At 29.9% G+C, this 11,283-nt stretch overlaps 1 protein-coding gene across 1 annotated transcript; it reads right to left on the reverse strand.

The window, feature by feature from the left end:
• Window positions 1-2,711: 2,711 nt before the first annotated feature.
• Window positions 2,712-4,560, reverse strand: LOC113386215. The gene is made up of 2 exons (XM_026624009.1): window positions 4,323-4,560; window positions 2,712-3,019 (listed from the first exon to the last, which is right to left on the reverse strand). Exons 1-2 carry the CDS (start codon window positions 4,558-4,560, stop codon window positions 2,712-2,714), a joined length of 546 nt encoding a protein of 181 aa, XP_026479794.1.
• Between the last annotated feature and the right edge of the window lie 6,723 nt (window positions 4,561-11,283).

Consider the following 11,283-nt stretch of genomic DNA (forward strand, 5'->3'; position numbering starts at 1 on the left):
CAAAAAGAAACTGAAATCAGAACACTATTCATAGACTGATGAATATATTCAACAATATACATGTATTCAATTACTAACAATGAAATTTTACTTTGCGACTTTATTGGCAGTAGGTTAGTTTGAAAACCAATATATAACACGTTTTGATTTATGAATTCTCGACTTGTTGCTAATGATTTTGTAAGTTCTTGCATTTAGAAATTCAAATGCAATATTTGCATACAATGACTAAAGTTGACTTACTATTGAATATCTGATATAAATTGCACAAAAATTGAAGACGAACTAATAACATTCAATTTATAAGGAAATATAATATTTGATTACCAATACAATTAATTGAAAATATCTCTAATTTCAATATCACCAACCGCCTTTGTTTCCATGGTGTTAAATTTGTTTCGCGAACAGAAACACGATACGAGTAAGCGAACAATTTACATTGTTACAAAATATCGTTGACATTTGACAAATTGCATCTCGGCCATAATAACAAACGGACGGATGCTGTGTCAGTCATTTGATCCTGTGATCAGAGTTCTCGCGGAAAAATAAGGACGACAATGACAAACCGCGACGGGATATGGATCGCTCCACCGGCCCGATTGCTGTAATCCTACCGCGCGCAAGATCGGACGTTGTAATTTATATAGATTTATTTTAAGGATAATATAAAAAATACAGTAAATTGCAAGTACAATTTGTTAGCTGTGGGTTCTGTATAAATATCAAATTAATTAGTGAGGTATGCGATTGTTCTCTAAGACACATTTCTGGATCGTGCCATGATATAACAAATTTGAAATTAAAATCCAAAAAATATCTTATTTATGATGGCATACGATTTATAATACAAATATTGATTTTTTATTCTCTGTATGTATTTTATTCTCTGTCTTCCGTGAATTCAGAATATTCTGTTCATTCATCATTTATAAAACAAATCCAACATGCTATACCAAAAATATATTCACTTAGAACCATTGTGTAGAATATATACATACCTTTTTTAAATGGAAAATGATATATCTTGTTGTTTCATACGTGGGTACGTATGAGGTGTACATATTCGTACGAGAAATAAATATAGAACTTTTAGCCTTTATTATTTTTATTATTTTATAAAACATTTTTGCAATGAAGTTTAATATACAACATTTGAATTCATCGACTACAATAAAGTATCAATAATAATTTTTATTTAAATTGATATATATATATATATATATATATATTATATTGTGTATATGAAACCAACCAAAAGTTAATCACTTGAATACTTTTTTGTACTACTATTGAATAATCACATTTCTTACAATTTGAATTAATGTTATTACGTACATTAAATAATTACCTTATTACGTATATTAAACAACAATGTTATGACTTGGAATTTATTCATGTCGTAATTTATGGATACTCCTGTTGAAGTTGTAATGACAATCATATTATATTCATTTTGAACATTTGAAAATATCAAGAGTATTGGAACAAAATAAACCGAACAAAGTCGACTGAATCATTTTCACTTATAATTAAATTTTAATTTTTTTTTCTGATAAACTTTCTAGAAACATTTCTACAAAACCTTTTTAGAAATATTTTTTTCACGTATTTCGAAGTCTATATTGAAATGAGAAAAACGTTTGTGCATTCCTTGTTCTAAAAGATATAGTCATAGTGTAATGTTATATCGTGTGCATGTGAGATGATAAATCGTCTAATATTAGTCATATGAGTTGGTCATATGTCATCTGCAAGAAACGAACAAATTGGACGTATATCACACCGGCACGTTCGTTCGCAGTCACATCGCACTTAAATCGTGAACTTTTCAACTCAAATGGTCGGATTTTTTACTCATTCTGGCTTTGACAAAAATTTAAAATAGAAAAATACATTTTTAAACACATGGAGAATGTGAATTTAAAAATAAAAACCAACGCTCATTTCATTGATTATTCTGTAATCAACTTTTCTTCGAGACAACAAAACAAATATTGTGAGAAGGGAAATTAACGCGATTTCATCGTTCTGCTAAAATTATCCTGGTATTTATGTATATTTCAAAAACATGTTTTTGATCTTAGAGTTTATCAATTAATCATAATTTTAATAAGTGGAATGCGTTGTTTACTTCATTAGGCGTAGATAATAAAAAAAATAAAAATTTTGAATAATTGAACATGTATTTTATTTTTTGCAAAAACTTATTCACATAATTGCCATTCACATTGTTTGTAATTGAGCATTACTGTTGGTAAAGTGTAAGTACTGGCAAGTCTTCAAAAAGCACATTTTATTTGAATTAAGCATATTACATATATTTACTCAATGTATTACAATTATTGATTTCATTCGGTTGTTACTTACAACTTTCACACGTGATAAATTTTGAATACTGAACTACAAGTTACAAATAAAAATACTAAATACTGATATTCTAAATACATAACTGGTTGGCCAATTAAAGACGTCATAAAGGATTTTCATAGCTACTTAGTTAATATTTACCGAATAGTTCATTTTAATATTTTTTTAACTCTTAAAATATTTCTATTCAGCCCTTAGCACTTAGCATGCTTTATTTCGAGTTTGGATGATAAGTTGTGTTTATTATATATTTAGAATTATTATTAATTATCGCTTCTAAAATTGTTTAAAATGACGTCCCCAACCAGCCCTTACTAAATTAAATTTCCAGTATCTATTTACTTCCAACGATCATTTTCGTAATCCCATTTCGAGGAAAGTCCATCGATAGGATTCATTCTAAGATCGATCATCCTTCTCAAAATATGCTCTCTTCTAACAGGATCAGTCAAAGTTTCGGGTAAAGGAGTTCTAGCAGTGTTAAAGATGACTACAGCAAACCAGAATCCTAATCCCAGCAAAAAGAAAGCCATACCAAAAACGATTTTCCACTCGCCAGTAGGAGCGTCCATTTCGGAAAATGTTTGACGGAAACTGGCTCGGTATAGAGCTTTCTTTTCTTCCACTGTCATCTTACGCCAATCTCCTAATAGAATGATAAACAATTTATATTTATTATATGGATACATTTAGTACATATTTATTGACCAATATTAATGTTCTACTAGTGGTGAATGGCATCGTGCCTTGGCAAATTGCTGGAACTTTCCGTACCGTAATTAAAAATTTGAAGAACTTTGAAGAATAAACAATTTATATTTATTATATAGATGCAATTACTACACATATATTGACCAAAATTAATGTTCTACTAGTGGTGTATGGCATCGTTCCTTAAGGCAAATTGCTGGAACTTTTCGTACCGTAATTAAAAATTCGAAGAATGAAAATAATCAATATATTATATTTATTATAAATACATACTGTATATTTACAAGCTTTTTGGGCTTATTATTCTAAAAACAACTTAAAATGTGAAATTTCTTCAACATTTTTTTAAAATTTGATTTTTTTGATAATTTTGAAATTTTTCAAATGTTCGACATTTTTGGAATTTTTGAAGAAAAAATCGATTTTTTTAAATGTTTTGAGAATTTGGAAATTTTTGAAAATATTCGTTTTGATTTTCAAAGTTTCGAAATATTCTCAGATTTTTTGTAACAAATCTTTTTTTTTTAATTTTAATATTTTTCGAATTTGTCTAAATTTAGATTTTATTTCAAAATGAAAAATTTCCAAAATTTGAGTTTTTTTGAAACTTCAACTTTTTTTTTCAAAATTTTGAACTTTTTTTTTGAAATAATGCCATTTGCAGTCAAAAATGAGCATTAGATATATGTACATTGTATTATCAGATATGTTATAAAGACTGTATTAATAAGTACAAATTTTGTGTACGTTTATATGGGTTCCGTATCAATGTTTACACGTTAGACGACTACGCGGCGCTTACACGCTTTGATATTTTGACTCCGAATCAGTTATGCAGCGCTTTTATATGAAAAAAATGTTCAATATTTCAAAAAAAAAATCTAAATCAATACAAAAAAATATATATAATTTATCAAAAAAGTATTTTTTTTTTCAAAAATTTCAGAAATCTAATTTCTTTAATAATTTAGTTTTTGGTACGGGAAGTTCCAGCGATTTTGCTTAAAGCACGATGCCATGCACCACAATTGAAATTAATGCAGCCATTTTCGGGTCAACATCGTTGAAGGTCACATATTTGCTCACATACAGGCACCTCCCAAGTTTGGTGACAAACGATTCAGAATGACTTAAAGTGCTAAGAATACATAAAAAGCAGATAGGATTTTCTAGCAGAAACATAAAGCTCTCTCATCCTCCTAACCTGACATTTACAATAGAAACAATTTCACGAATACCTTTCTCCTTCTCGCGCAAAGCCATTATTTCAGGTGTGTTTTCCATCCATCTGACTGCAGGGAAGGGAAACATAGTGCTCTCGTAGTAACTGTAACTTCCGTTAAGACCATAGCCCACAACTTCTCTATTTCCAATGATTCCTCTATTGTAGTAATTCCGTTTTAGAATTACATTCCGTTCGAGTTGAACTAACTTTGCTAACTCTTGAAGTTTGGTCAGTTGTCTACAACTGAGCATTTTTGCGATGGTCGGCAAATAATTACGAAAATTGATGAAATTTACAAATTATTACTTTTACAAGCTTCAAAAGTATTACTACCTTTTGTTTTGCAATAAACGCCTGTTGCGATGGTAATAATGGAATATTTGGCATTTGTTTTTTTTTTTGTTCACCTTCAGTCTAGATGTCTTTGATAAAGGTATACTTGTCACAAATTATTGAGTGAGTTGGTGTAAATATTTTCGATGATCTAAATCGTATTCACTGTACTTCTTAATTGTTATATTTTTTTATTATATATTTTGAAGTAAATTCCTTGTCAAATCCTACTTACATTCTTACGAAAAATAAACCATCTATTTCATTGTTTAGACATATGTTTTTTGACAAAAACTTATTTATACAATTAATTAAAAAAATGATTAGGTATACTTCTGCGAATGATCCCGATATATCAATGAAACTAGTGGGGTGTATGGCATCGTGCCTGAAGGCAAATTGCTGGAACTTCCCGTACCGTAACGAAATGTTCGAGGAATACTGAATGTTTTCAAATAGATTATTATTAATATTGTAACATTGTCTAATATTTATAAGAATTATATAAACTGAATTGCAAAGTTGAAATTATTTGTTTAAAATATATTAGAACTATAATCAGAATCTAAAATAAAATCTGAATTATTTTCGATATACAAAAAATTTTTTTTTGAAAAAAAAAGGTGGAACAAAAGGTTGGAAGTAAATTTTTTTTTCCAAAATCAATTATTTTGTTAAGACAAGCAGAAAGTTCTTTGAATCATTCAAATCGGAGGCTTAGTTCTCTCAAAAACTGCAATTTTTTACACATTTAGCTCCGTATCTTCGAAATGGCTGGGCCTGCCTCTGCCAAAAACTAATAAACACTTCTCTCAATCATTAATAATTGAATGTTTTTTAGATCATTCAAATCGGATGCTCCGTTCTCTCAAAAACTCGATTTCTATTTTCTGCACTCATTGCTCTTTATCTCCGTAACTGCTGGACCTGCCTTTGCCAAAAACTAATCAGCTCTTCTCACTATCAATAGATATCGATTGTTTTTTAAACCATTTAAATCGGTTGATCTGTGCGCCCGAAAGCGTGACTGGAACACACATCCATTTTTTCTGAGGTATGCCAAAATGTTCAGAAATCTTCAAAACGTTGAGAAATGTAAAAATTTTCAATTTCGATTTTCGGCCCATTACAATAACTTACCCTATGGTAAGTTAATAAATAAATTCTAAGGACCAAATAAATTCTAAGGATCATCTTATTAATATTCAGTTTTTCTTTCGACGTAGATAAAACGTTTCACTTGCGAATATAATTTCATAAATATTTAATATTCTCCTACGTCAGCAAATAAAATGTCAAAAAACATGTTTTCAAAAGACACATAAATACTTGAACAAGTTAACAAGATGATGAAATTATACTAATTGCCCTTCTAACAAAAATTATTCTGTTGACTCGAACAAAAGTTAAAACCATGGAATTGTATGAATTTATTTTTCGGTCAAAAGAAAATATTTACATTCGGAATTTCGAATTCTGCTAAATATCGGAATTTTTGTCAGAATTAGTACATATGCTTTCTGTGCATTTATATGGATAATTAGGAGTGTTTGCTCATTACTAGATGTGGAAACTTTGTTGTAAATACTTGTTTTTTGCTTTTGTGCTGATATTTGTATTGGAAATTACTGGTGTATATTCCACAAAAAAGTGTGGTCAACTTTTATTCGAAGTAAAGAAACTTTTGAGAAAGTTATAAGTATTTTATAATAGGCCACAGAAATGTATTTTTATGACCAAATAAATTGGATTGCATTTTATTCATAGATTTCGTTATAGTTTGATTATTGACCAACCTAATATTATGATCTAATTTCATATAAGAAAAGATTGATTTTTCATTGAGAAAGAAATAGCTTTAGTAGCCAGAGTTTGGTCAGGGTTCTTCACCTACATTGTTTACTCTGAAATCAACCAGGTTTTAGAAATATACTTCTAAATATGATGGTAAGTGAAAATTTGATTTTTCAGACATTTTTGCCTCAATCTAAAAATAGATCATCAGTATTAGGTAAATTCTAATAATAAAAATTTATCAAACGTTCATAAATCAATCGTTGGGTTGTCTTCTAAAAACCAAGGCTGTGGAGAAGACAATATTTCATTCAACTATTAGGTTTTAATTAATGAACAAAAAATATGAAATAAGAAGAAAAGAAATGAGATAAATTTATGAACGATGGTATAAATTATTATTATTATTATTAAGTTTTTCAGATTTATTGAAGCAAAATGAATCAACAAGATGTTAGGCTACAAATTCATTGAAGTGATAAGCAAATCTAATTTATGTATGAACTGCTAACAAAGTTTGTATGAGGCCGCAAGTATGTTATCACGGTCCGTTGTATAATATTAATATCGACGTATGTAAGTACGAAATTACTTGCTAATATCAATATTTGCGTTCCAGGTTAATATTGTAGCTGGCAAACACTCGACTACCGCAGTCTTAACTAAACAGCAATTCGAATTGAATTCCATTTAATTTAGATTCTGAAACAAATTGATTCAATTTGTTAAAATAATTTTGTGATCAGTTAAATTGACCGAAATTGATATCTTTAATTATACAATTATATCAAGTAGATATAACTATACAAATGAGACTTTTTCAATTGTCTAAATTTTTTGAATAATAACTAATCAGCATGTCTCCCCTTTAGTAGGAATAGAATTATTCAAATCGGTTGATCTGTGCGCTCGAAGTTGTGGACAAGAAATCTTTATATACATACAAACACATGCACCCTCACACACACACATGCACTTCTATTTTTTCAAAGTATGCCTAAATGTTCAGAAACCTTCGAAACGTGACGATTTGCAATAATGGACGGACGTTTAGAATAACTCACCCTACAAGAAGTTAAAAAACTGATATTTTGTTGATCAAGCCTCCACCCCTTTTGATTCATATAACTTGTTATGATTGTTGTAAAAAAATAATTAAATTTCCACCAAATTTTAGATACGTATAGCCCAGGTTTCTGCAACTATTTAATTATTTGAATTATTATCCAACTGTACGTAACACGCCGAAATTGGTTCACTCGATGTCAAATACTCGTATCAAAGTTGGCGTGCACGTAAATAGATTCATACACATAGCCGCATTTAAGCATATGTGCAGTGACAAAGGCTTTATACAGTTCAGAATGTTCTCAGATACATGTGTACTGTGTACTGTGAACAGAACATTTGAGAGAGTTTTGTACTACTCAGAGCAGATTTGCAACGCACAACTATTGCAAGAGGAGTCTGTAGAATTATGTAGGAGAAGCCGGGGGTAAATGTTACAGGTGCACTTTATGATTTATGTTTATAACTCGTAATTTTATGTGAATAGCCTATAGGAATTATTATTATTATTGATTTTGCTTAAGGCAGTTTATGAGAAAGTCATTAGTGTATACCTGAACTAAAAATCCTTCGTTTTCTTGAAAAAATGTTCCAATTAATTTTTCACATTCAATTACAATGACATTTAGGGATATAGTATAACCTTCAAAATTTTTTCTTAAATTTATACACATTTATTATTACTATCCAATACTTAAACCTTTCCACTCATATGCTTACGCACTCTCAAAATCATACACGTTACTTTTGCAAATAAAATAAAGGTGTGACATTTTACCTAGTTTCCTCTATCTGTATAAAATCTATTCGGAGAAACACACATACATGTCGAAACTTTTGAGAAATACAAACACATGCTAGAAACTGCATGTAATAACGTGATAATTGTGTATGGCTGAATGCACCTAACAACGAGCTTTAAAGCTCACAAACGTTCCTTTGGAGGAATTGAGGAATTTTTAGCTTTTGCACCATTTAATATTAAATTGTCCTATATTAAAGTCAGAGGGATCAATTACCCTTAATTTGTTATAATCAGAGTAAGGAAACAAGCTTTTTGGATGGATTTTTTTTACAATTTTTTTATACACAATAATTAAATATAATATAATGAGAAGTGGGTAAGCCACTATGGGATACAAATAGTTCTAACTACAACTAATTATATTTTAAAATCTAACAACACTTAATATATTGCACTTAATACAATCTCATTTTGCTTCAAACTAGATATAGAAAACCTAATACAGGGGTATGCAATCAATCAGGGGTATAAATTTGGAATAGTTTTATTTTGATATGAATTAATAAATACACACATATACACTGGTGACCATTTAGAAATCTAATTCAAACTTATAAGGATCTTGTATAAACTCAATATTATAAGGCTCTTGTATAAACGAATTTGTATAGAGGTACTATAAAATGTATCGAAAATTGAAAAGATAATTCCTCCGAGCCATAAGTTGCCATACTCTGATCTAGGAGATTATATATTATGGTATTTGTACCGCAAATTCTGATGTGATGTGCTGGACGATGGACGTTGAATTCTGAAGTTGAGTTTTGGAGTTTGGGAGGGCTTTTAATGTTTGTATGATGGCTATATTATATTCATTGGAGGCGGATTATATGATATGGAATATGCAACAAGGCTAAATTGAGCTCTGACCAAGAAGTACTGCGCGGGTTGAATAGTTGAGACGTAGTAGAGCGCTTGGCATTTAAGGAAGTTGGCATTTACGTTGAAGGTACAATGATATTAGTTGCTAATTATTTGCGAGGGATTTTGATGGAACATACAATACTGTGCAATACAGTTTAATTAATTCTGCATACATTGTTGCAAACTAGTACAACATATGGTACAGCATTCGATCAATAACAAATCATTCCATACTGTTGATGCTGGTCGAGATGGGTAGATCGACCAAGTTATCACTAGGCCAACTTATAATAAACTCACATAATTATATCCACTTATCAGTATGTTCTAACTACGATTCTTCTTATCCATATACCATTATCTTCAAATATTTTATTTTTCTAGAACAATTTCAACTCCAAATATATTTTGCCCACATTCCACTATTTACTTTATAATGGTCGAACGGCAAAAGTTAAATTGCTTCAAAATTATTTGCCGTGACTACGGTAAATATTTAAATAAATTAGGTCACTTCTTTATTATGTATCCATTATTGCGGAGGAGTGACAGTGAAAACTTTCTGGTCGCTACAATTTATATAATTAATGCACAAAGTGTTCGTGACTATTCTGCTTCTCTGTATTATGTGTAGACTTACAAATATATTAATGAGCAATTTAGGTGAAAAAGTCGTATTATGTATTAAGGTGTACATAGCCAAATCAAAATATAGCAGTTGTAACTGATGTTTGAGATAATGGCAGCTTTAAGATAATGTGGAGTACGTATTTGTAAAAATAATGAGAGTTTTGTTTTACAAAAATGTGGTAAAATTAAAGTATTTTGGCACAGAGACATGTAATAGCTATTAGTACCGAGGTCGATATGAATACATGTGGGATAAAAATATTGTGAGGTAAATTAGGTAATAAATTTAATTATTTTCTATTAATTAAATTTAGTATAACTTGTTAATTTTCGCAGAGTAAGGAGGTGTCATTTCTTTTGTTTATACTATTTCTATCTAAGGTAATGAAGCAAGATTCTGCAAATCGTCTCTGAATTGTGTTTTGTTTGTGGTAGAGAATACGGGTATTGTGAAAGTCGAATGTGGTTTTGAAATATTTTATATGGTCTGTTATCATGGTTTGGTTTTGGTTAGGGTTTTTAGAATTATTGTCGTGTTGTTTAAATACTGTTATCAGATTTTGTCTAGTTTCACCCGCATAAGTTGAAAGGCAGTTATAGGAATTTATTACAATATTGGACGTACGTTCTAAGCTAGTGGGCGATTTAAGATTTCTTCCATAATGAGGAAAGTTCTTTTATGTTTGATAGACAAAAGTTATATATATATATATATATATATATATTATATATATATATAATTGTATTCGATGTTTACTCGACAAAATCTGCTGCTTATCCAGAACCTAGTCAGTGTCGTTTTCGGTGTCCTTATCCGTACCGCACACAATGCAACAAAGCATTACGTAATACGATATAAATTATACACCGGAACCCGGAGCAGGTGCCGTCCTGCGTCGCTTATGCTCCGGTCGGAACTTTCGAGTCTGCGGCTTTATTAGGAATTCAAGCTCTGCCTGCCGACTAACCCACTTTATAATGTATCGCTCATGCATACATGGCAGAGGTCAAATTAGTTTTGGGAATTTAATATTTTGATATGTACATCTGAGTTTGCAAATGTGCGATTAATTTCTATGATGTTATTTGATGCATTATGACTATATCGTATTTGCATTTACAATGTAATGGTTCTCTATTTGCTGTTGGTTTTAAATAATGTTTATTGTTATTTAGCAATTGTTGTCTTAAAGTCTGCGGTTCTATATTTCTGAAAGTTACTTCAGTTATAGAAATTTTATTCTTAAATTAAGTTTTTCTTTGATGACGTACAACCTATTTAATATGAAGGTCTTAATATATAGTCACTACGATGGATTTACCAATATCCTTTGTATTTTAATTGGTACCATTTTTAATTTATTTATTCCTTTGCTCATGGCCATAAGTCCAAACTCTGCAACTTTATGCTATTGTTAGTACGAACTATTAACATTGATTCTGCCATGCTCGTACTAACAATAGCATAAATCTAAGAACC

Source organism: Ctenocephalides felis, unplaced genomic scaffold, assembly GCF_003426905.1.
Source record: "Ctenocephalides felis isolate EL2017-DRISC unplaced genomic scaffold, ASM342690v1 CF-g0.4_SCAFFOLD_03571, whole genome shotgun sequence".
Classification (NCBI taxonomy): Eukaryota; Metazoa; Arthropoda; class Insecta; order Siphonaptera; family Pulicidae; genus Ctenocephalides; species Ctenocephalides felis.

Bases quoted from the DNA above. Each gene is read 5' to 3' on its own strand.
- LOC113386215 (XM_026624009.1), bottom strand. From the start codon at position 4,560: ATGCTCAGTTGTAGACAACTGACCAAACTTCAAGAGTTAGCAAAGTTA. The intron at 3,020-4,322 runs GTATTCGTGAAA...TCATTCTATTAG, and splicing joins TTTGCGCGAGAAGGAGAAAG to GAGATTGGCGTAAGATGACA.